At 41.3% G+C, this 27,491-nt stretch overlaps 1 protein-coding gene across 1 annotated transcript in view; it reads right to left on the bottom strand.

Annotated features, from left to right (window-relative positions):
• The window catches only part of ARSB (arylsulfatase B), a 94,094-nt gene that overhangs the window by 10,771 nt on the left and 55,832 nt on the right, over positions 1-27,491 (bottom strand). The window contains exon 6 of the mRNA XM_045021811.1: positions 22,748-22,818. Coding sequence (XP_044877746.1) covers positions 22,748-22,818 — 71 coding nt within the window. The remainder of the gene's footprint in view (positions 1-22,747; positions 22,819-27,491) is intronic.

Raw genomic sequence — 27,491 nt, 5'->3', positions numbered from 1 at the left:
ACAAAGCAGGTGGCTGCCGAACGACATTATAAGGGAGCGTTGCACAACTTTAAATGAGCATTTCTCTAATTGATCAGCAACGTAACAATGAAACAATGTTAACCCAGACACCTTTAAGTGAGGAGTTACTGTATTTCCATTAGTGGGCATTAGAGTTATCACACCATTGTAATTTCCCAAGAAATCTCGATTGTATTCAGCAGCTTCACAGGTTCTCATAGAAGTGGTAACAGGATCATTCTCCTGTTGCTTCCATTAAAATAGATCCAGGGTTTTGCACATCACAGCTGCTGTTCTCATTTAAATCATTTTACTGTCTTCTCAGTGTTTGAAACACCTACTCATATGGCATTATTGAATGAAAGAGTTGCTCCCCAATGGTGCAAAATCAGAGGTAATACTTTTCCAATCACAGGCTCTGCAGACTACCGTGAATCCACCAGAGTCTGTTTTTTGCACTACAATATCAGAAGTGGTGGGTGGGGAAGGAGGACAGAACATCTTAAATATTATGGAATTAATACTAGCTTGACAAAAATTAAATAGAAAAACAGTTTAGGGGGTAAAGGTGGCCGTTTACCTCTACAAATCACCCCGCCTAGTCACCACATCCACCATACTTTTGCCAGAAGCTGGGAATGGGCAACAGGGGATGGATCATTTGATGATTTCCTATCCTGTTCATTCTCTCTGGGACACCTGGCATTGGCCATTGTCAGAAGACCCAGTATGGCCATTCCTATGTTTTTACTTCTGGAATGTTTGGCAGATCCATTTTCTTCTGACTAATGCTTAAATCTGGAACAGTAGGAATAATGCAGCTCAGGATTTATGGCTTGATCCAAAACCCACTGAAGTCCATGGAAGTCTTTATATGGACTTCAGTGGGCTCTGGATCAGACTGTTGAGGTGTCAGCAGTAATGCGCAGGGAGCCTACACCCCATCAGCTATGAACCCTTCACTTGATCATCAGATATAAAAGGAAGTAATTAAATATCTAAAAGCATATAAAATATTGTAGATAAAGCAGCTATGTATTCAAATACTTTACAACATTAAATAAAAAACAAACCTCAAAGAAATTACATAAAGACAGACACATTTTTGCACACAACACACAGGTAACTGCATCCTAATTCCCTATTGGCATACACAGCTGTCCAGTCTGCATGAACAAATTGGAAGGTTTATTACTGCAATTATGAAAATTTGGTCATTAGCTTCCAATTTAAAATGGACAAACAAATGAAATTTAGTTTGCTTTTGCCTCATGCAATCATGTACAGACACTATAGTTCATATAGGTCTCTATTTGACTAACAGATGTGAAGCCCCTTGAATCAATAGGGAAAACAAATTTGAGTGAATTTTTCCTGCCCTGCACCAAATCTAGAAACTGTTTGTTCAAACACATCAGCTGTTCTCCTCTGCAGTAATGAACAACCAGGAGAAAGAGGGGCAGTCTCTCAGATAGCAGGAACTCAAAACACATATTTTACAAAGCCATAATCAACACTTGAACTATACCCACCAGCAAATAGGAAGCTAATGCAATCTATGGTGCACAGATGTAACATGATCCCTACAGTTAGACCCATATCATCCACTATATTCTGCAGCCAGTATAGCTTGTATATGTTCAAATGCAGCCTCATGTAGCGCAAACAGGAGTATTTCAATCTGCAGGTGTCAAAGACCTAGATGAGAGAGGCTGAGTGCTCATCCAAGAAAAACAGTCACAGTCAAGATAAATGCCACCTGTGGTATTCAGAACAACTTGGGATATAAGAGCACGCCCTACTTTGTGAATTTTATTGGCAAAGGGTGGGCAGAGACCAACACCTGCCATGAAGTTGCTTCCTTCCATCAACCAGCAATACCTTGTTCTTCTTTTCAATATGTCCGAATGAACATTTATTCAATTCAGTATCTTTGCTGGTCACTGAGAAAGCCACACACATTGCATCCTCTGGGCGAGAAGGACAGACAGAACTGCATACTTTTAGACATAGAACTGTATATAATTCACAGACTGACATCACCACAACCCAAATCACTTCACTATCTCCTCCAGTCGCCTAATATACCATATTTTGAGCAAGAAGTGTCCCAGAAGACAACCCAAAATAGGAGATCATACATCGAAAACTGTGCACAGTTGGAGGCACCACACTGCAGACCGGATATTATAGAAATGAAAAAGGTACAGGAGAATGCAACAAGAATAATGCAGAGTTATAAGCGGGGATGGGAAAAGGTCTGGAGGTTCTGCTATCACCAGATATATCTGACAAGAGGAAATGAAGTGAAGCTAAGAGAACACCAAGAGTTCATGAGGAATTGTTTTACACAGTGGATACTTAATATGAAGACTAAAAAAGAAACACAGTTGTGTTATCAAGAATTGTACTAGCAAGATATGTTAGCTGGTCACCTTGACCACTTGTTTATTGTCCTCCCTCTCCTAACCTTCATCTCTCTGTTGCATCTTTCAACTGGGGGTGGTCAATTTTTCATTAATGGTTTAGGCAGTTTGGGATGTAGGTAACATTCAGAGACAAAGAGTTTGTCCTCAAAGTGATAAGATAATACGTTACAAATGTTTTTTCTGAATTTAGGAACAAGATTTGTTGTTCCTCCACTTTTACATTCCTATCTTGGCAAGTCAAGAAGGACTTAGGCTCTAAAATTACTAAGCCACCTTTCAAAATGGCACTTTAAGCCTAAGTTGCTTAGATGCTTTTAAAAATTTTACTCTGTAAGCTCTTTTGGTTAATAAAATAAACAATAACAATAAATGGACATTCAAAGATAGCAGTGGAGACTGCAGTCATGAATGCATTGTTAGAAAGAGCTACACAAGCACTTGCAGGAAAAAATGACAGGCTACAAACAGGTGGCAAGACTCATGGCCTCCTTTTCTCCCAAAACTTCACTTTTATTATTTATATGTAAGGGATTAGAACAGTGGATGTTCATATTCTACCTATGATCAGCAATACCTATGAACAACAAGGTGAGAGCCTTACACTCAATCTGCAAGCAGATGATGGGAGCCTTTTTGGTTCATGTTCAACAGTAAGAGAATGAGACTAATAATCAAATTCAGCTCTCCTGCATTACAGGAATGAACATGGGCACTAGGCTGTCCATCAAACTCTCTTGTGCAATAGAAATAGCTTCCTGGTTTTATTAAAACACCACAAGATGGCAAAAGACAGATCAAGTTAGATCCGCCACGCTAAATCATGACACGCTGGATTACTATACTTGTGTATTATAACATGTAGAGGGGCTCGATGTATTAGCTTGATACTAATCTGATACAGCAAACAGTAGTTAGTATTTAATCATCTGATACCCATTTCACATAATTTTGTGACAGCATTAAAATCACTGATTGTATGCTCATTTACATGACACAAAAGATAGCAAAAATAAAAGTAAATAAAGCAAGATTGTTTTGGGGGGCTATTTATATTTTTTAGTTCTGATTCAAACACACCATGTACTGTTGGAAGCTATTTTTCCATGACAGAGCATGTGCATTGCAGTAAATATGTTCCTTTGCAGAGAGCCAAATTAAAAACTGTTTCTGAAGTTTGCGTAAGTTATCCTCACCCCATTATGCACTTTATTATTTTATTCACCTTGACTACAAAAACAGGTGCCTGATCTTGCATGATGCTGAAGTGACTTCAGTCGGATTTATGGGTGTTTGCCAGAGATACTCAGCAACTTGAAGAATCAGGCACGAAACCAGAAAACAAAAGTAGTTGCATTATATTTGGCAATATCCAAAATAAGAAACACAGTTTTATATAATGTTTTGGAGAACTGTACATGGGCACTTGATACACAAAGCAATACTTTCTTATCTAATTATGGAAATAGAATTTTAGTCTGGCACCTGATTGGCCTATTGCAAAGTTTTGTTATACCATTAAAGACATCACTAATAAAACCCCAAAACTCCTAGCTCATTCCAAAACAGAAAGAACTGTAACTGCAAAAAAGGTTAAAAATATGACAAAAATTCTATGGTTATGAAATCTGTAAGTTTCATAACAGAAATTACATGCACTAGTAGGGTCTTTGGATTTTATTCGGCACCTGATTCCATGCATTACACTATAAAGTTGAGCTCATTTCATGCTCTTATATACCCAAGACAGTAACTGGCTAATAAAAAACTTTGGACAAAATGAGATTTGTATAAACACAGTAACTATCAAGTGTACTGTAAAAGGATTAACAAGCAAAAAGGTGAAAAAAAGATGGAGACACAGATGTACTGAAAGCAGAGAAACACAAACACACCAAGAGTAAATTTACTGATGTGAGTAGCTACTCAGAAATCAATGGGTTTGCTCATGTAAGTTTTAGCAAGTAAGAGGCTACCCACTACTAATTTATGTCTCACTGCACAATTTAATGTATACTGTAGTGGAGTTAATCCTGCTAAGAATCAGAATATTATACATGCATAAACAGATGCTGTCTAATTCATATACAACTGTAATAAGAATTAGACCTTTCTGAAGTATTTCTTGGACTTTGATATGGAGCATATCCTATTTGAATCTTTTTGATCATTATAATTGTGTCTGAAATGTTGTGCATTTAGTATTTGTCACAATTGTCCTTTGTTTGTCAGGAGACGTTGTTATTATGCAAGGAACTTGTAGAAGCAGATAATTTTGCTCTTTTTATGTCTCAGTTCAGAGATCTCCTTTTGAAGTAAATAGCTCTTTCCTGAGATTGGGCTGGAAAATTAAGTATTTTTGAAGCAATGTAATAATCAGCAAAAAAAAGCATGCAAAAATTTACATGTGTGGGTGGGTGGCAAGGAAGGGGACAAGCTGGGGTGGAAGATCTGTCAACTCTGCTAGAAAAAGGCAAAGTAATGGACCTAGGGGCTTATTAAGTGAGAGAGATAAGGTACTAACACAAGAAAGATGAAATAATTCAGTGTTTAAAGTGCTCTCCAACCCCATTTCTAATGTGTTTCACTCTGTACAGTAAAGAGACTGTAATAAATATACAGACACACTCACTCACTTGAGAAGTAGAACAAATTTTATTACAAACAAGACTAAATGAGTCACTCACAATGACTTCTCCTGTTGCTCCTTAGCTTCCTGGGGCTGGGGTCTGTATTCCATGCAAGGTTCAGAAGATCAGTTTTTTACTCTGAACCTTCTTTGGTCATGAACTTTGGGTAATGACCAAAAGGATGAGATCACGGGTACAAGCAGTGGAAATGAGGTTTCTCTGCAGAGTGGCTGGGCTTACTCTCTGAAACAAGGTGAGGAGTTCTGCTATTTGAGAGAGCCTCGGAGTAGAGCCGCTATTCCTCTGGATTGAGAGGAGCCATCTGAGGTGGTTTGGGCACTTGGTAAGCATGCCCCCGGGAGGCTTCCTTTGGAACTCACTAAGCACGTCCTACTGGGAGGCCCCAAGGCTGACTCAGGACATGCTGGAGGGAGTATATCTCCCAGCTGGCCTGGGAACACTGGGGGATACCCCAGGAGGAGCTGGAACCTGCTGCTGCTATGACCCTCACCAGGAAAAGTGGCATAAAGGAAAAAGAAGAACCTCCACCTTCTTTAGACTAAGCTTCTCTGACTGTCCAATAGTTTACTTCAGGGGTTCTCAAACTTCATTGCACCCTGACCTACTTCTGACAACAAAAATTACAATATGACTCCAGGAGGTGGGACTGAAGTTTGAGCCCACTCGAGCCTCGCCGTCCCAGGCAGGGGGTCAAAGCCAGAGCCCCACCGCTCTTGGCGGGGGAGGAGGTGGGAATTCCAAGGGCTTCAGCCCTAAGTGGTGGGCCTGTTACCTGAGTCCTCCCCCCACACTCAGGGCCCAAGCCTTTGGGCTTCGGCCTCAGGCAGTGGGGGTCAGGCTCCCACTCACCCATTCACCATACTTTCTAGAATGATGCTACTGTCTGCCAGATGGCAATCCAAATGAATAGTTCCCTCCAATGACCCACGTAAATATAGTTTGTGCATGTGTGAGTGTGTGCACAATTCTGTAGGTGCAGAAGTTGAAGTCACTTCTGAAAATGTTCAGAGATGTGCATGCGTATGTGCTAATATTGACTCTGTGCTTTGTTGACTCTGAACTTCTTAATTGTCTTCTGAAATTTAACTCTTAGCTCTGTGTGTGTGTGTGACACCACCCCATTAAGCAGTGAATTCACAGCACTCAGAGCACCAGAGTTGTTCCCCATTTTATGTTAGATCTGTATGTGATTTTTTTTTAATTACTGCAGAAAGGGGGAAAAAAGACAGTATTTCTGGAAATAATTGCTTTCTTTGCAACCACATGAATCAGTAAACTGTGGAAAGTGTAGGCTCCCTGTTGATGCACACACATGCAAGCATCTTCTAAAGGACCAAATACAAGCAATGCATCCACAATTATAAGTTGCTACTAGTAATCACTATCTGAGAAAACCAGGGCTTCATCCTCCTTCACTGAATGACATGGTATGGGGAATTGCTGAAATCTACCGGGGAGAGAGAGAGAGAGTGAGTGAGTGTGTGTTACAGTCTCATAGAAGCTCTTGGTGGTTTAGGCTATGGCTACATTAGCGCTTCAAAGCGCTGCCGCGGCAGCGCTTTGAAGCGCTAAGTGTAGTCAAAGCGCCAGCGCTGGGAGAAAGCTCTCCCAGCGCTGTCCATACTCCACCTGCCTGTGGGGAATAACGGACAGCGCTGGGAGCCGCGCTCCCAGCGCTGGGGCTTTGACTACACTGGCGCTTTGTAGCGCCGCAATTTGCAGCGCTGCAGAGGGTGTTTTTTCACACCCTGCTGCAGCGCTGCAAATTTGCAAGTGTAGCCATACTCTCCGACATGTAACTTTCTATAGCCCAAGAAACAGGCCCAAACCAAAATCCTGGATTCTACCAGACCTCTTAAAGAATGTAAAGATCATTTTAGCACTTGAAAAGTTTCACATGGCCCTGTCATTTGAACGTTATAGGCATTTATTGTACACATACATCACAATTCTGTACAGAGCCAAAGCTAGCACTTCCATTAAGGCAACAAACTGAATTAACTTTGGACTGCCATTTTACTTGAATTTCCTTGGGTAGTTTAGCTTTTGGGTTATGCACTGACAATCTTTACAGTAACATGAGATTTTTCCTGCCATGTCAAGCAGAAGAAAACATATGTTAATTAAATGGACACAAGTTTTGTCTAATGTCAGTGCCAGACTAACACTGTGAAAACTTCAGGAGTGCTAAGTATTGCATTTTTCATTTCTATAAGAACACGAATCTTAATCTGAACTTTTCCAAGATCCTGAAAGGACATAAATACATGCCCTTATGTAGTAATACAATTTATCCTGTCGCTGAAATCTTTAACCACTCAGATGACCTCACTCAACATAACCATTTATCTGTGAGACAAAAGCAAGATTAAAGAATTTTCTTTGGAAACTTACTGAGGAATTAAAACTAAAAAAAGAAAAATATTAAAGGACAGTGGGATCAACCAACATTTGCAGATCTGAGAGATTTGACACCAGAGGCGGCTCTAGACATTTCGTCGCCCCAAGCACGGTGGCATGCCGTGGGGGGCGCTCTGCCGGTCGCCGGTCCCGCGGCTCCGGTGGACCTCCCGCAGGCATGACTGCGGACAGTCCGCTGGTCCTGCGGCTCCACCGAAGCCGCGGGACCAGCGGACCCTCCACAGGCATGCCGCCGAAGGCAGCCTGCCTGCCGCCCTCCCGGCGACTGGCAGAGTGCCCCCCACGGCCCCAAGCACGCGCTTGGCGTGCTGGGGCCTGGAGCCGCCCCTGTTTGACACCATGTGAGCTTTTGAATATTACAGTGTCTTCTACTTATAATTTGAGAAACTGAACTCCTTTTTCCTTGTCTCATTTGCTTATTATTTTAACAGCACTATTGCTGAGTGTGCTTGGTGCCTCTCAATAAAGATATACAAGACATGGTGAGGGATTCTGTCCTCTGCTACAGCTCTTTTATGCTGTGGAAGTGTAAAGCAGCTGTTAAAACCTCAGATCTGGCCAGAGAAGAATTTCCCCCTGCCCAGGCTTTGCAGAAAGTAACTTTACGCTCGCCTACAAAGATCCTGACACAAGCCTGGGAATAGGGGACACGGAAGGGGAAGAACAAGCATGTCAGTGATACAAGGGGACAGTGAGCACTGCAGGAATTGTGGGCTGCACGTCCATTCATAGAAAGCTGGAGACAGGCATCTGAAACTTAAGGAGCACTATCAGGTTCTCAGAGTTATGGTGGTGGCCCAGAATTGGGTAAACACAACCTTGGCTTAATTCTACCGTAGCCCACACTGTCCTGGCTGTTGGACCGCTGAGATGAGCAGCACAAAATTGCAAGCAAAATCCCTAAAGAAAAGAGGGAACTAATTAAACAAAGGGGAAGAAAAGAATATGGGAGGCAAGGAAGGACAAAGATAGTATCGGTACACATTAACTAAGCAAAGGCTAGAGCACAACATGATGGAGAAAAACGAACACTAAAAAGCTTTTTTTAAACAGATGAAATAGAGGGGGATATTTTCAAAACTCAGATGGCCATTAGGTTCTCAACTCCCATTGAAAGTCAGTAGGAGTTGGGCACTTAACTTCTATTTGTGCTCTGGAAAATGTCCCCACAAATGAATGAGCAGGAGACTTAACCTACAAGAATTATTCTAACTTTACAAAGTGGGTATTCACCCACAAAAGCTCATGCTCCAATACATCTGTTAGTCTATAAGGTGCCAGAGGACTCTTTGCTGCTTTCTTTAACAGAGATGCTTTCAGAATCCTAAGCAGAGTGTATAGATTTTATTTTTTTAAAAACATATATAGCAATAATTACAACCTAAACAATAGACAAAGATGTGATGTATAAATGTTTAGTCTGTCATTCCTTGAAATATAGGCTTTATAACACTTCACAATATATTTTCTTCTGCCTGAAATGAATATGGAACTCTTTATTTCTGCAGCTACGGTACATTTTTATTAAGGGAGTTTTTACAAAGGGAGGGAAAATAGGTATCAAAATACCAACCTCAGAAAAAATAGTTGTTAAAAAAGATACAACATCATTGTATATTTAATGAGAATTAAATAAAAACTGGCTGTATAACAAAGCCTGCACTTTTTTCCGGCTTCAACTATCAGTTCAAGGCCAATTCCTAGTTCCACTGAATTCAATATCAAGACTCCCACTGACTTCACCTTTTGGCCCCTACTGCACGTCTTGAAATATTTTCTTATGATAAACTTTACATTTGCCCTGTATAACTAATTTGCAATTGATTGAGTCCATTGCAAACCTATCCTTTCTGAAATAAAATCTATAAGGAAATGCAGAGACACAAAGTGCTTTACAATGGAAAAAGTTAGTTTTAAATTAAAAACCTCTAGTGTCTGAGTTTAATAACTGACATTTTGCAATTATAGTAAGTTTGATATTATATACAGTACCACTATTTAAACAGTATAAAATGGTGTTTCATGTAAAAACAGCATTAGTTTGTGATTAATCTGTTTTACATACATATCAATGTATATGCATTTTTAATTTTACAAAAAGCAGACTAATAAATTACTTCTAGCTAAAAGTTTTTTTCTTCCTATAAGATGCTACAGGAAAACTCCTAATAAAACTAAAGATAAAAGTTCTGTGGTATCTTTGGATCATAAAATGTTTACTTAATGTTCTCTCTGTGTAAGAGAATAAACAATCATCAACATGACAGCAAAATAGCTTCTTCATGGTTAGTGCTTCCAAAAGGGCTAGAGTTTAAAGAACAATAGAGCCTGTGTGGATAATCTAAACTTCTTAACACACCAAGCCCTTCCCCATGTATCACAAACATTTCCAAAAAGTTGGTGACCCAAGATACAATGTCCAAAGAATTGTATATATTCTGGAAGTTTTAAGGTACTAAGTCCATCTGGACTGTAATATATCTGTGCCATCTACAATACTGCTATTCTCTACAGAAACACAGATAAAATATTTATAATTTTTACTCTTCTGCTAAATCATTTAAAACCTACAGTTTTTCCCTTAATGCTGCTAAAAATTATTTCCAGAATGTTTCCACTCATTCGTAAAAGATTTCAATAGTTCTTTGCCAACAATGGTTTCCCATTCTAGTTACAGCTGTATGAAAAGTCTCTCCTCCTCTCTTTTCGAATACATTTATTTTAAAAAATTTTGTACGTGTCATTGGGTGTACAGCCTTCATTACCAGATTGCTACTCATTCCAGATGAAAGCTGAAAACTCATTAGAACTCCCGGACCACTGTAATATACTCTTTTATAAATGCAGATGGCTCCCAGGCTAGCAAAGTTTGTGTGTATCTTTTTATTAATTGTCATTTTTTATTCCATGATATATGAAACAATTATTTCCTGTGAAGGAGGAGAAAGCTGAAATGTCAAGGGCTCTTCTTGTCGTCTCTCAGGCAATGAATTATTAAAGAAATAAGATATTTTTGCTACTTCATTGAGGAAAGATATTTTCTGACCTTTTTTGCTACTTTATGGTGATAATGAATTTTCTGCAAAACTCTGAGATTTTTGGTTACTTTATTAAAATAAGACTATTTGAGGAATAGCCATGACCTTGACCTTTGAAGAATTAATGGAATACTGATTCTGAAGGAACTGATCAGGCTCTCTGGTCATTATCAGAGTATAATTTCTTACTGTCATGTCGATAACACATAGCTGTGTGCTATACCTATACAATGAAGTCAAACTATCTTAACTCATTTACTTGAACTGCAACTCTGGATACTTAGACTCATATCCCACTATTCATCACTCTTTCATGGTGATTTTAGTTGGTACACCATGCCGTTTTGAGTCTAGATGAAGGATTTGGAATAGAAGATTAACAACACCAGCCTGGTATAATACAGGCTGTGTGTTCTCTGAAGCTTAACTTCAAGGGGCATGTCAACATAAAAACATAAATTTTTTTCAAATTATTCTGCTCCCTAATTTTTTTCATTGATTATATCTTTGAAAATAGAATAATAAATATAGATGGTGAAGTCCTGGCCCTGCTGATGTCAACAGAAAATCTCCCATGGACTTCAATGGGGCCAGGATTTCATTCAGGGTATTACATTTTACCTGGCACAATTTAAACACTAGAAAAAAACTACAGTAAATCAGAACAAGAGTAAATTTATGAATAATTTCTATGATTTCAGACTCCACAAAATTCAACATTATGATTTAATATGTAGCCCTTCTTCACTCACATATACATGCACATGCAGCCCCACCCACCCTTCAGTTCTGTGCTCTGACTGAGGCCCTGTATCACTGCAGATTATTAAAAATAAGTGTGTGGGGGTTTTTCTGCCTGTCAAAAATGTAAAAAATATAGGGGTGTTTGAAATCTTAATTTTATCTATGAAACAATTATATTTCAGGTGCATTTAGTTGTATTTGTTTTAGATCTTTTAAAAATATCAAAGGACACCTTTGGTCTCAAATATGAAATAGAAACACCCATTTGCAGTACTGCAGTCTAAGGTGTGTCAGGTAAGCCACAATATTCAATTACAGTGTCTCTGCCTCCCCAGGGAAGGCTAAGAGGTTTACAACTTGACACTGATATTCTGCAGTAGATTAACACTTGACTGGTTCCCAACCCAGAGGTATTTTATTTTAAAATGTAGTTTAGCCTTTACACTGAGATATGTATAAAAGTATAAAATATTACAGTATATACTGGCAACAAAAAAGAGGTGTGTGGTCTAGTGGTATATGCCCAGAATCAGAAGATAGGAACTCCTGAACTCTAATCATGGCTCTGGCATTGTGGTCTTGGGCAAGTTACTTACCCTCTCTACCTTCATTTCTGAAACAGGGATAACACTCATTCATCTCCCAGGTGAACTGTAAGGGTTAATGTTCATGAACCATTCTGAAGATGCAAATCACTATGTAAATGCTTAGTATTATTAATAGGAAAGATGCTGCTACCCATAAATGACAAATGGTGAAGTGGAACTATAAGGAAAAAAAGAATGGGATCTGGGTGACCACAGGAATGATGGACAACAGAGGTGCTAGAACAATTTGTATAGCAGGGGTGCTGAGAGCAATTGAACCAAACTACAAATCCTGTATATGATGGAAACCACTTCAAGCCAGGGGGTGCGGCAGCACCCCCAGCACTCCTAGTTCCAGTACCTATGGTGGACAATGGCTCAAACTAAGATGCTGGGGAGAGGTAAGGCAATGCCTTGTAATAAATGATAGATTATTTGGATTTGTGGTATTTCAGTAAGAATAAGGCAACATAGGTTAGCTGACAAGCATTTAGTGCATTTTACTTTTCCAAACAAACAGATGTTCTGGGAAGCACAGAGAATGGAACTGTTCTTTTGGTTTTTTTTTTACTTATTCCCGATCATTTCCCCATTTCAAACAGTCAACTCAAGCAGCTGATTACACTAAAATGATGATTTGTTCATATTTTGATTCTTTGAAAGGTATTAATCTGGCATACACATGAACTGTGTTTATCCTAGTCAAAGCACACAGATTGCTCATCCATACACATACCTGCTGCACACACAAGCTGCTATTGACTACACTAATAGGGGGTTGTTCCCATCCCCGCCCCCCATTTATTATTTGCAAAACTTGTGATAATCAGGAATAGAACATGCAGAAATCAATCCTGTTTTGTAATGACTCATAGAATCTTCTTTCACCCAGCCACAGTAAGTAAAAACTGGAGCCTAAAGGAGTCTACAATGTCCCTTAATCAAGATGAATTCTTTTGATATTTGGATAGATATATTATATAATGCTATAGCCACTCTAAGGCAATTCATTATGAATTAATGTCCATGTATACAGTATTACCAAAAATGAAGTGGTTTCTCCTTCATAATAGACTTTATGAGTGTTCTACTTCCCCCTCTTACCCCCATAGAGCAGACCTAACCCCTTAGTATGCAACCATTTATTTTGGCAATTAATAGTGTAATGTATGAGGTAATGCCTTTTTTCAAATGGCAAGAAGAATAATGTACATTTTGATTAATTTTGCCCAGAGCAAGTAAGAGCTTGAAGAAAAGTCACAAATGGTTTTACAACTCTGAATTCCTCTGTCTTGGATTTCTGCCTTTAAGAATGTTTTTTCTCCAAAATAAATTGACTACAATTAGTAGGCCTACAGTTTTATTATGCCTTTGAAGTTTTAGTTTATGGTAAGCCTGGAATTTTAAATGAAGGTGAAAGTTTCTTCAATATAAAAACCCCACCCATCAACATTTTTTTTGGATACAAACCCTATCCTTTAAATTCACTTCATGAAAACAAATTTCAAGTTGCTTATCCAAGAGGAGGAGAAAGTGATTCCCTGAAAATAATCTACAAGATTTTGTAAAACTCTGCATTTCATTAATGAATTAGCTAGTCAGATTAAGAGATAATACAGAGGGTACTGACAGATTCTGATTAACAATTCCGAATTAAAGGGTACATTTTCTTTCAGTGTGTCATTTAATTCTGATTCTGTGGGATATAGAATTTCAGTGCTTTTCGAAGGCAGGCCATCTAGCGATGACTCTGTGGAAAGGAATATGTTTGGTTTAGCAGTTAGGGGAATTTAGACTCAAATACAGTTGGTTTTTAATTCAGCTGAATCACCAAAACTTGATGAAATGCCATAAGGCTGTTTAAAAGAAAGCAGATCTTTCACAATGAAAGAGCTGACATCACTCTCCCTGCTGCCAAACCATCAACAATTTGGAAAGCTATTTTTTAAAGGGATGAAGCAAAAATTTTTAAAAAAATGTGTAAGATAGATTTTCTGCAATTTCCTTTCAAGACACAAGTGCTGTTAATTTAAAGTACCTTTAAAGGTATTTTCTGCACCTTATTTGGTCTCTCAATAATATTTACATTACAGAGGAATGTGTACTATTTAAATTCAATATAATATTGCCTCTGCTGTTTGCAATTTTGTTGAGTTATTTAAAAAAAATCTCAAGTGAATTTTCAAATGGAACTGTTCTAATTGAAAAAAGACCTGGAAGGACTAGACTTTTTGTTTTAATCTTCTGCTTTTACATGGGACTGCTCTGTACTAATTTATTAATATAATATTGTGACCTAATTATTGGAATGTTTATTGTAGGAGTGCACAGGGTTAAATCAACAGGGCTGTAGGGAAACAAACGGGCAAATTAAACAATGGATTGGGATAAGACACCCCTCACAAACACTTGAGGGTTGTTACCAAGAAAACTGGCCTGGAGGATACTGGCTTGACTTCCCAGTGGAGCGCAACAAACTGGTTTGGGCAGCAGGACACAAGCCTAAGAAACTGAGATAAAGAGTCTGCAGCTGGATAAAAGTGATTCGCTCTCAAGGCAAGGCAGGTCAGTTATTTGAGAGACACAGCAAAGGGAGGCCTGCCTACAGTCTCTGACAAATGATGGCAAGCCTCCAGGTAAGATAGTCTGCATGCAAGCCTATGTATTGTTTTAAAATATTTTTCTCGTTATGCTTTATTCCTACAGATAACACTCTTAAATCAAGGTATTGTTTAGCGTTTTCTAGTCACTTTGTTTACCACTGGTTATAAGTTCCCCAAGGGAGGAACAGCAGGAGATGAACCCATTTGGACCTGCTGGAGTAACCACAGTGGATCCACGGCGTACTGTAACCCAAGGCCCAGTCTACATGTGGGAGAACCTCATAATATCACTCCAGGAGAGGTAAAAGCATAAGGATCATCACCTGTAGGGGTGCACTCAGAGAGATCAGACAAGAGGAGGCCCTGTAATCGTGACAGTAGCCAATATTTTCAATCTTTAACCTAGTTTTCTGTTGAACTAATTTACTGTAAGCAATTGAACGACAACTAGATCAATAACGTCTTACGTGTGCATTCCTACTAGGAAAAACTATTATGCTGGTGTAAAAAAATTGGAGATGAGAGGGCAAAGCTCAGAGACAGTTTTCCTATTTCAGTCCAAAGTCACAAAATGCAGAATCAGAAACATGCACAATAGGAGAACCTCATGAGCTGCATTTTCAGAGATATGCAATATCTGTTTTGTATGCATAGAGAGCTATATATCCCCACAATCTAGTAAAGAAAAAAAAGATATACTAAAAGAACATATACATTACATGTTTAAACACTCAAAAATCAGGAAATAACATTAAGAAAGCATATGCAACATTAACTCCACCTCCGGTGTGTGCATGCATTACAGCATAGTACATTTGTTAAATTACATGATCACATTTCTTAAACAAATCATGTAGAAAAATGTGTATGACATGTAGCATCCTCTCCAAATACATACTATTCTTGATGTGCCAGAAAATAGTGGTCCCATGCAAGTCAAAAATTCCAAAGACCAAAGAGATGTATGATCACTTAATTACACTGGCTTTTTAAACTATTAGGAGTTCACAGACTATGGCTGAGCATCTTTAAATCCTAAGAAAAGTATCAGAGGGGTAGCCGTGTTAGTCTGGATCTGTAAAAGCAGCAGAAGAGTCTTATGGCACCTTATAGACTAACAGATGTTTTGGAGCATGAGCTTTCGTGGGTGAATACCCACTTCATCGGATGCATGTAGTGGAAATTTCCAGGGGCAGGTATATATAAGCAAGCAAGAAGCAGGCTGGAGATAACGAGGTTAGTTCAATCAGGGAGGATGAGGCCCTCTTCTAGCAGCTGAGGTGTGAAAACCAAGAGAGGAGGAACTGGTTTTGTAGTTGGCAAGCCATTCACAGTCTTTGTTTAATCCTGAAAAGTAACTGATCTTAAATGACATATCACAATGTGTAGATTCTGCAAAACACTAAGGCCCAGATCCTCAAAGGGAGTAGGCACCTAAATACTTTGAAGATCTGGACCTGAGTATGGGTTTGCAGGATAAAGCCATAATAAGAAAAGAAGACTGGAGGCTGGTGTCACTAAAGGACAGAGTTAAGGTTGTTCAACAGCCTGTCATAGACTAAGAGGCTGGTCTAGGTAAGGAAAAAGAAGTTGAATTTAATAGTCCCTTGAGGAAAGGGACCAGAAAACACCCCCATTCCCAGCTATCTATAAATTAAGTATAATCAATATAAGGCTCTGATCTCCCAACTATGCAAGCTTCATTAGCCAGCTCTGAATCAGAGCTTCCCTAGCTATCTCCATCCTCCTGAGGGGGCTGTTTTTATACTGTTTCCTGTGCCTTAGGTTCCCGTTTGTTAACTTGCTCTACCTGTTCCCGCAGCAGAGCTTGGGTACTCTGGCTCTTCCAGTCAATAGTAATCACCAACAGTAGCTCTTACACAGGTGTACATATTTGCCCTTTTCCTGATATTTCGGGTAGAACAGAGAGAAAGCAAAAGAAAGCAAGCCACAGCAATTAACGCATCACATCATGTTCATCCACCTCACACAAAACTAGACCATCCAGAACAGGAAAGAACTAAATCTGTAAGCAAAAAAATAATTCAAGCGGCCTCTTGAGACTGACCATCCTGTCACACAGTTTTAAAACACCGAGTTCATCTAAACATGTTAAGGTTCAATCTCATGGATTACTAAAGTAAATCCACGTATTCATGTCTGAACATCAGTGACATAATAGCAGAATTTTCAGAAGCCCTTACGGTCCATCACTAACTTCAAGCACTCAGCAGCAGACCTTCCAGTGATCTGCCACATACCATCCATCTATCTCTTTGCTGGTTGTCACCTACTACAATGACCTTTCATCATTCCTTCCATAATAACTTTCTCAAGGTTATTTCCAAAGTACACAAGTTTGCATATATTAATTTCCGACATCAGGGTCTGCTTCTCTCCAATCATATTTCTAACATCAACATTAGTCTTCTTTTCCATCCAGGAAATATGGAAGAGTCTTTGTCGGCAGCATACTTCAAAAGCTTCAGTTTTCTTCTTGTCAGCAGCATTAACTTCCCACAGGTTACTAATATCTGTTTTTTTCGGATAATTACAACATTCCCATAGCGCTTATCATCTCTATAAGTATTCTTAACCTTCACTCCAGTTTAATGTAGAGGGTTTTTTTTGTTCAGAAACATATATACATTAAAACCCCACCCCTCCCAATTCTCATTGAATTCCTGGCTTGTACTAAGGCCACTAATGAGACATACTTGATCAATATGTATTTTAAACATCCTGTATAAGCATTTTCTATTCTGCCGTGTTCTCTCCCTCTTGGTGTACTGAAACAGTTTTCAGCATGTAAAGAGGCTTTGTGAGTGCAAGTTATTCCAGCTAAGGTTCACAATCTTATGTTTAATAATATTTGTTCCATATCCATTTGTTTCAACTGGTAATCTAGTAAGAATGTACGTTTTATTAAAGTCTTCTTTTTTTTGGCTTCCTGCCTCCTCTTTTCCTGGTTAGCAATCATAACTGTGGAGGACATGTTGATCATGAGATCTATATTTTCCAGTGGCTGGAAAAAAGCCAGCCAATTCAATTGTTAAAGTACAGATTCTGCTGCCAGGCCCCCAAATAATATGCAGAGTTTACTCCACATTTTGTACATTCACAGTGTAGAATAGAAGACAAAATCTGTCCCTCAACTTCCTCTCCTTAACTTTTCTATTTCAATGTCTACACCTTTGGGGCATGGTCAGAAGAATGGGTCAGGAAGATGATTTTAGCAGAAGTGTTCTGAATGGACCTAGAGAGGAGCAACATGAATGTCAGGAAGCCCAAAGATAAGGTGGCCACAGTAATAAAGAAGGGGATGAAGTGGCTAGAAAGGAACAGAGTCTCAGAAGTGTTGTCTCAGCAGAGGCAAGTTCTGAACACAGCATGGATGTACAGTGTGTAGAGAAAGAAAAGGGAATCAAGAACAACACCCAGTTTAAGGACCTATATGACATAGGATGGCCATATAGTCAGTGTTGGAGAAAGGAGAGAATGGAAAAATAACAAGGTCAGCTTTTGCCATGGTAAATTTAGGTTTATTCTAAATCTTGTGTGCCGCTCCCCTTTACCCACATTGTGTATTCAAAACATAGCTGCCAAAAATCAGTGTTCTAGCCTATCCTTCCAACCATGTCACCCCTCTTTTTGGAAAATGAAAAAGAAAGGAAGCTTAAGGAGAGACAGGTTGAGACAGTACAAATATATTTATGTTTATTAACACAGACATAAAATTATATACATTGAGTTTTTATGACATTATAGGAGAATCTTACTACATTATCACTGTCAAAACTAGAATCACTAACCAGATAATGAGCTTGTCTTGCAAAGCACACAGCTCCTTCAATTTGCAATTAAGTTAAGAGAAGTTGTGGGCGTTCAGTACCATGCAAAAAATTAAACCAAATATGAATAGGCCAGATCCAAGACCGCTTAAGGCTGTAATATAAATTAATATGCTCTGTTGTGTCAGACAAAAGTGTTTCTCATGTATTAGGTGAAGAAATGATGATCTGAAGCAGAAAGGTTTTGACACCTATAAGGCACCTGAGAAAATACTTTTAATATTTATCAAAACTGATAAGATCTAGCAGCTGTATAGCTACTTACTCTAAACAACCCTTTTGAGAATTAAAATTAAAGTTAGGGAAAGAGCTGAAGGGTTACATATTTAAGGCTTAGTCCAGTCTTTTCCTGTACATATGTGCAATTGGTGCTGGATGGCCAAATGGGTGGTGTAGGCTGACATTGCAGGGAAAAAAAGTAGAGAAGCCACATGTTGTAAATAAGGGCATCTGGGTAAGTATTTATGAACTTCAATTTCTTTTTAATGTGCCTGAAGCACAAGACATACAAAATTTCAATTTTAATGATCATTCACATCTCACCACCAATACAATAGCTCCCCTTAATTTACCACTGCAGAGAGATCCTGAATAAATATGATAGGCTTGCAGTTAGCATTAAACCTCAGCTGTCTTGGGCACTGTTGAACCAATGTGGAGAGCGAGCTCCTGAGCCTATGACTCTACATTTAAAGCTTCTTGCCTCCAGACCTCCTCCAGATTTATATCTGGAATCTCTTAGCTTGGGCACCTCAGCTGAGTTCAACCACTGCAGTACCACACAAGGAGAGAGGTAGTCTCTAAAGCAGGGATCTCAAACACGCGGCCCGTGGGCCGCTAGGTCCCGACCAGGGGTGTGCAAACTACAGCTGCAGGATTGCCCCCCTCGAGCCCCGTGCCGTTCCCTGAAGCGTCTGGCATCACGTCCCTGTGGCCTGGGGAGGGGGAGAAGCAGAGGGCTCCGTCTGCGTGTTGCCCTGTTGTTCCAGGCACCGCCCCCTCCACTGCTCCCATTGGCCAGGAACGGGGAACCGCGACCAATGGGAGCTTCGGGGGAGGTACCTGGAGGCGCGGCAAGCAGCATGTGAAGCCCTGAGTCCCCCCTCCCCCAGGGACATGGTTCCAGCTACTTCCCGGAGTGGGAGCGGGACCAGGGCCGGGGGGGCCAGCAGCCTGCCCTGGCCCCGGTGTGCGCCGCTGCCACCCCGGAGCCTGAAGCCCTCCTGCACCCCGCCCCCCAACTCCCTGCCCTAAGCCCCCTGCCCGCACCCCTGCCCTGAGTCCTCTGGTGCATCCCACACCCCTTCTGCACCCCAATCCTCTGCCCTGAGCCCCCTACCTGCACCCCAACCCCCTGCTACACCCCAGCTCCTTGCTACACCCCAACTCCCTGCCATGAGCCCCCTGCTGCATCCCATACCCCTCTTGCACCCCAACCCCCTGCCTGTACCCCAACCCCCTTCTGCACCTCAACTCTCTGCCCTGAGCCCCCACCACACCCCTCATGCTCCCTTTGGGGGCAGGGAGGGGGCAGAGTTGGGGTGGGGACTTCAGGAAAGGGGTTGGAATGGGGGCAGGGAAGGGGCAGGGCCTCATGAAGGGGTGGAGTGGGGGCAGGGCCGGGGGCAGCCAAGGTCGGGGGTGTCAGTGATGCAGCCCTCGGGCCAATGAACTAGCCCTCATGTGGCCCTTGTGGTCATTTGAGGTTGAGACCCCTGCTCTAAAGTATGCCTCTGTGACAACATACCAGGGCACGACAGCCTACAAGGACTGCCTGCAGGGCTGTAACAGCCTACAGAGCATTCCGTAGAGCAGGTCTGCACAACATGCGGCCCCCGGGCTGCATGCAGCCTGCGTAGGCTCACTGTGCAGCACACAGGCAAGCGGCGGGGTGGGGCTGCTAGGTTTGCCCCCTGCCCAGGGGGGGCCCCCGCCTTACAGCCCCATGCACCACGCTCCAACCGCCCTAACAGCCAGAAGCGCACGTGTCTCCGTCTCCCACTCCCCCCGCGTGGCGTGCAATGGGTGCCTCACTTCCGGGGCCCGCTGAGGCAGGAACCACTGGGCATGAGGCAGAGCCGGTAAGTGCCAAGCGACGGGAGGGGCACCCGGCCTAGGCTCGAGCCGCAGCTTGGGCGGGGGGGGGGATGGTGCCAAGACCCCCTCAAGACCCCTCCTTTGGTTGAGGGCGGGGCGGCTACTGCGCTGGTTGGTCCCAGGGCAGCCTCCTTAGTGATCAGGGATGGGGGGCTTTGATCTGTCTGTGGGCAGCCAGGAAATCGCTGGGGGAGACGTCTGTGTGTGTGTGTGTTGCACCTGCCCTGCGCCGACTGCTGCCCCCTCCCCTGGTCCAGGGACCTTCCCTCTCCCTGGCCCGTATCACACTGCCCCCCCCCAGGGCTCCCTTTGGCCCCTGTGTTTGTGTGTTGGACAGTCAAATCCAGTCCCTTCACACAGCCCCCCTTTCCCCTCCCCTTAGTTCATAGCCTCAGAAAATCCCTTCAAACTGTCCCCCTTTTCCCCTCCCCTTATTTCATGGGGGGATGACAAGCCAAGCAGGCGGGCAGGCAGGCAGGCAGGGGCGGCAAGGCTTTATACTTCACCGGGGTGTGTGGTTGTTTCCGTGGGGCCAGGCAGTGCTGGGGTGGGAGATGTATTTCGGGAGGGGAGGGCGGGTGGTGCTGGGGGCGGTATTTTAGGCGGGGGCAGGGGGTTTTGGCCTTCAGCTGTTTTCTTTGGAGTAATATGGCCCTTGCTGCTTTATGAGTTGTGCAGGCCTACCGTAGAGGGAAACTGGCATGGCCAAACCTTAATCCGACCAGTATGTACGCTATCATCACACAGGGATCAGTGACCAGCCAAGGTGAGATCATGTGCTCCTGCTTAGAGGAGAAGCAACACAGAGCCAGATGTACATTGTGGCAGCCTATCCGAAGCCATTCCATCCAGCTACTACAGCTCAGTGGTTTGAGCATTGGCCTGCTAAACCCAGGGTTGTGAGTTCAATCCTTGAGGAGGCCACTTAGGGATCTGGGGCAAAAATTGGTCCTGCTAGTGAAGGCAGGGGGCTGGACTCGATGACCTTTCAAGGTCCCTTCCAGTTCTAGGAGATTGGTATATCTCCAATTATTACTACAGGATGACTTGCGCCAGGCTCACAGGTTACATGCCACTATCTCCACTGCACTGACTTTCTTCAGTCAGTGTTTAGCTCTCAATATATTACTGTATATCTTAATTTAATTAACACAAAAACTTCAAAATCTCTGGAAGAGTCATGTTCCAATGAACATCTCCATGAGCAATCTCCGTTTTAAAGAGCTCCTAGTCCTTACCAAATTATGCTGAATTATAAAACAAAGCATTTAGAGAGCAGCATGACTTGATAACAAAGGCTCCAGCTCATGTTAGTATGGCACAAAAGCAGCCACGAGGCTGGGAATGTCAGCCTTTTACAAACTAAAGTTTTCCACTTGCAAGGTCAATAATCAGGAGTGAAAGTAAATCACCCTGGAGCTACCAGCTGCAGAGGCTGGGAGCCCCGGGGACTCAGGGGCAAATTAAAGGGCCTGGGGCTCCGGCCACTGTGGAGCTCTGGGCCCTTTAAATCACCGTGGGAGCCCTGCCGCTGCTACCCTGGAGCAGCAGGCCTCGGCTAGGGCTGGGGTAGCGGCGGCAGGGCCCAGAAGGTGATTTAAAGGGCCCGGTGCTCCTGCCACTGCGGGGAGCCCCAGGCCCATTAAAGCGCCGTCAGAGCCCTGCCGCCACTACCCCAGGCACTACCCCAGGGCTCCGGCAGCCATTTAAAGGGCCAGAGGCTCCGACTGCTGCGGGGAGCCCTGGGCTCTTTAAAGCACCGCCGGAGCTCCGGCAGCAGGGCTCGGGCGGCACTTTAAAGGGCCCAGGGCTTCAGGACCTTTAAATCTCTGCCCAAGCCCAGCTGCCGGAGCTCCAGCGGTGCTTTAAAGGGCCCAGGGCTCCCTGCAGTGGCTTACTTTCACCTCTGTCAATAATACAATCTTATTATAAATAGAACACCACAGGACATGTGGATATTAGGAGATAACTTCTAATCTTGAGTGCAGGAGGCACTTTGGTCTTACTGTGCACCTGAGGCACATGATTTTCTCTCAATAACCTGACAGCCTGCGGTACACTATTCTTTGCATTGAAGTGCTTCAGAACACTGGGAAATGAAGAGCACAGCCCGGCAATGATTTAGGCTATAGTTAACCGTACACTACAGTTGCGATTATTGCAACTCCATTTTAAGGCAGTGACTTAGGATGCCTTCCATTTGCAAATAAGTATTTCCTTTCTTCACCTACAAAAGGGTAAACTTTTCTTGAGGGGAAAAAAACATGCATTATACAGATATCAAACTATATGTCTATATAATATGACTAGCAATGAATTGTATACTCACATGGAGAGGTGTCCACAAACATAGGGTCTATGTTATGAAGCAGCTCCTTTCTGGGAGAAGGGCTTCCTTCACTAGAACAGAGATCATTGGGATACATTAATTTCCTTCTAGAGCCCACTAGAAATCTGCACGTGCTATTTTAATACTTTCTTTTGTTATATGTGTAGGAAACAATTGTGTCCATTAACTATTATGAACTTTTAATTTGAAGGTGACCTACTGATCCTACTATAATATAATTTAGCCCAATCCTACAACTCTACACCCAGGCGAGCAGTCCCAATGAAGTCAGTGGGGGCTACTCATGTGCATAAGGGAGGCAGGATTGGACCTCTATGTATTAAGTAAATGTTACACTGAAAACAACCAACATTCCTTAATAGGTCCACTATCTATAAAAAGCAGCATGCAAGCCAGTTAGAAGTCATTTGTTTTCATTACGGAAATTAAAAAAGAAACCATCATACCACAAAAATTGCACTGATGTAATAGTGAACTTCAAAGACAACCATTCAGATAGTATCTAGATTTATTTTATTTTAAGCAACAGGTAAGACACAAGTAAAGACATTTTCTGACATGAAACATTTACCATCTAGAATACAAACACAGGTAAGATAACACTCAATGGAAATCTTAAAGGAAGCTGTTAAAATCATATACAATTTTATTTTGGGAGGAAATATTTTATAATTCAATATCAATAATACCTAATTATAGAATTAATATTTCCCCTCTTTATATCATCTTTGGAAGCCAAACATTCTGAATAAAAGTGAAATTATAAATTACTGGTGGGACTGATTCAGAGAGTAAAGGATATATATTTGTATTACATAACAAATCATACAGCACTTTCAGCTAATGTACAACCAGAATCCAATATTAAAAATTCAGTGTGCAAAAACTGCCATGCAGGAAATTTTTCCCTACAATGCATTAAAAATGTTAGGGTTTTAATTTCTCGTTAGTATCACAAGCTGCACGCCTGACTGATCCTTATGTAACAGGTTTGCATTTTAGGACCTTCATTAGATTCTGAACTGCTTCTGGATGCTCAGGTTGCAGCTATGGCCAATGGTGTTTTTCTCCATCTGTTCCTGGCAAGAAGAGTGAGACCTCTCTTTTCAGGTGCAGCCCTCATTACAGTTATCCGCGCCTTTCTCACCTTGAAACTGGATTAATTTGAATATGTGCTACATACTGATACAACTTGAAGAATATCCAGAAACTGCAATTAGGCCAGAATGCAGCTCTTAAATGCTCACTTGTTAAATGATGTGTCAAACAGAGTGAGTGCCTGTTAAACCAGTGCTCTGTAATGTGTACCAGCTGCCAGTAAATTTATGGGGTGGAGTTTAAGGTGTTGGGATTTACCTATAAAGTTCTGAGTGGTTTAGGATCTTATTGTCTGTGAGTCTGCCTTCTTTCCTATGCAATAGCTCCACTGCTATAATGAATAATAGTGCCTGAGCTAGATAGCTCCTGGCTTAAAAGGCAGCAGACTGCTTACAGGGCATTTTCTACAAAGGGTTCCACTCACCACGTTTTAGCCCAACAAAGCTTAAAATTGTTATTCTTCCAGACACGCTACTAAGCCCATCTGTTTTACCTTTTGGCCATTTGGGAATGGACTGGATTGATAGATTCTAGAGATGAAAGTCCAGAAGGGATCATTAGATCGTTTAGTCTGACTTCCTAAATACGCTAAATAATTTTGGTAGCTCTTTTCTCACTCTCCCATTTTTCAACATCCTTTTTAAAAGGTGGACACCAGAACTGTATAAAGTATTCCAGTATCATTCTCAGCACTGCTGTATGCAGAGGTAGTATCACCTCTCTACTCCAACTTGCTACTCCCCATTTATACACCAGCCCTTTATTCCATAGCATCGCACTGGAAATTTTCCTTAAACTGACTATTCACAACGACTCCTAAATTAATTTTCATAGTCATTGTTCTCCAGGATATAGTCCCTCATGCTGTAAATATGGCATGCATTCCTCCTTCCTTGATGTATAAAACTTTTCATTTAGCTGTATTAAAAACACATTTTGTTTGAATGGGCACAGGTTACCAAGCAATCCAGAACACATGGTATGACTGCCCTGTCTTCATTATTAACTACCACTCTATTAACCTTGTTGTCATCTGCAAATTTTAGTAACAATGACTTTACATTTACTTTCAGATAGTTGATGAAAATGTTTAACAGTGTCGGGGCTAGAACCAATCCTTGCCAAACCCCACAAGAAACGCTATCATTCAGTGATGATTGCCCATTGACAGATCTCAAAAAAGTAGTTGTCAATTAACCAGTTCTTAATCCATTTAACCTATGCTCTATTGTTTTGCACAGTGCTGATTTTTAAAATTAGAATATTTTGTAGTACTAGGCAACTGCCTTACAAAAATCTAATTATATTACATCTACCTTTATCAGCCAAATGAACAATCTCAAAGAATGAAAGCAAGTTTGTTTCACAAGACCTATTTTTCATGAAATCATGCTAATTGGAATAAACAACATTCATATCCTTTAATTCTTTATTAATTGAATTCAGTGTCAGCTTTTCCATTATTTTGCCCTGAACTGATGTTAGGCTAGCTGGCCTGTAGTTACCTGGATCATCCCGTTTACCCTTTTTAAAATATTAGCACAACATTAGCATTTTTCCCATCTTCTGGAATTTCCCTGGTATTCAAGGGATGATATCAAAAATTAACATCAGTGGGTCAGAGATCTCCTAAGCCAATTCTTGTAGGACTCTTTGGTGCAAGTTATCACTGCCTGTTGATTTTAAAATGTTTATCCCTAATAGATGTTGTCTGACATGTATCTTCAAGTTACTAATGTACTACTAGAAGATACTTCTTTATCCCCATATGATACAAGTACATCATCCTGGTACTTTCCAAATACAGAAGTATTTATTGAACACTTCTGCCCTTTCTGTATCATTAACAATTTTACCATCTCCATCTAGAAATTAACCTATACCATTGCTTGGATTTCTTTTTTTCCTAATATACTTAAACTTCTTCTTATTGTCCTTAACCTGGCCAGCCATGGATTTTTCTTGATGTCCTTATCAGTTTTCTACACTTCATAACTTTTAATTCATATCGATTGCTGTCTATTTTCCCTTTTTCCCAATTGTTATATATATTGCTTTTTAAATATCTAATTGATGCCTTCACTTTGCCACTGAACCAAGATGAGTTTTTAGCCATTTTCTTTAGCATCCTTCTTGACTGTGGAATTGTGGCTGTTAGAACATCTAATAAACTATTCTTAAAGAACTCCCAATTTTCACTCATATTTTTCTATCTAATTTTTTTTCCTACTCAATTTTGCTCATCATTTTCTTTAGTTTTGGGAAATTAGCCTTTTTGAAGTACCACAACTACATATTACTAGTTGGGATAGCTCTCTGTCCACACTGAATATAATCAAGTCAAGATCACTGGTCCGTAGGCAACCACCAACTTCTAGATCAGCCTTTATCAGTGCCAAATAAGGTGCCAAAATAGACTTACCTCATGTTGGTTGCAATATCTTTTGTGTTAGGAAATTATCTGTAATTTTTAGAAACTGATGGTGTTTTACTACTGGCTGCACAAATCTTCCAGAATATGTTTCCCAAACTGAAGATCCTCATAACAACATAGATCCCCTCTCTCTCCCCACACATTACAGACTAGTATTTAAAGAGTGACTCCTATTCTCTAGTTTGATTTGGTGGTCTGTATCAGACCCCCATCAGCAAAGCCTCTTGGGCTTTATTAGTTAGCAGATGTATCCCGGTGCATTTTAAACCCCGTGCTTCTGATTTATCATAACTAAAAAAAGGGTGTCTTTAATGTGGATTGCCTCCTCCCCACCTCTTTAACCTACTCTACCCTTCCTGAACAGATTATAATCACAGACTTTAAACACTCCAATCATGCGAATCATCCCACCAGGTTAGATTCAAGGTAGCTGGGATTGGGATTATTAATGCTGTTATGGTGGGCCAGTTTCGTGGCTTGTTGTATGTTATTCAGTGGGTTTAATTTTGTATATTTAATGCATAAAAACCTAAGATTTCATTAGACTGATTGAAGAATGGCAGGCATTGAAAGTCAGAATCAAGCCTAGAACAATCTGAAATCTCTTTCATATAGTTTCTTCTGCACAACTGGGAGAGGCATGCAGCTTAGGGTAGAAGACCGGAAGGTGTATACTTTGGTTGAGGTGGAAGGAGAAAGCCATTTTGGGCAGTAATTTGGGGTGAAAACGTAAGGAGATCGTGTCTTTGTGGAAGTCGGTAAATGGTGGATCTGCCATCATGGCTGCCAGTTCACTGATGAACCGTGCGGAGGTGATGCCCACCAAGAAGATCAACCTTCATGGAAAGATGGGTGAGAGAGCAAGTGGCAAGGGGGCTGAAGGGTGGCTTGGTGAGTGCAGTGAGGACCAGATTCAGATCCCAAGAGAGGGTAGGCCTCCCTACGGAGGGAAAGGCACTGAGAAGGCCACGGAGGAAGCAGGAGGTCTTTGGATGAATGAAAACAGAGAAGCCATCGACAGGAGGAAGAAAGGCACTGAGCGCCAGGTGGATGCAGATGGAGGAATGGGCAAGGCCCAATAGGCACAGATGACGGAGGTAGTCTAGAAGGACAGGAATGGAGACGGAGTCTGGAGAGATGTGATGGTAGTGTGCCCACACAGTAGAGCAGCACCACTTAGCTTGATAACAG

This window comes from Mauremys mutica, chromosome 6, assembly GCF_020497125.1.
Source record: "Mauremys mutica isolate MM-2020 ecotype Southern chromosome 6, ASM2049712v1, whole genome shotgun sequence".
NCBI lineage: Eukaryota > Metazoa > Chordata > Testudines > Geoemydidae > Mauremys > Mauremys mutica.
This window is presented reverse-complemented; position numbering and strand designations above follow the sequence as displayed.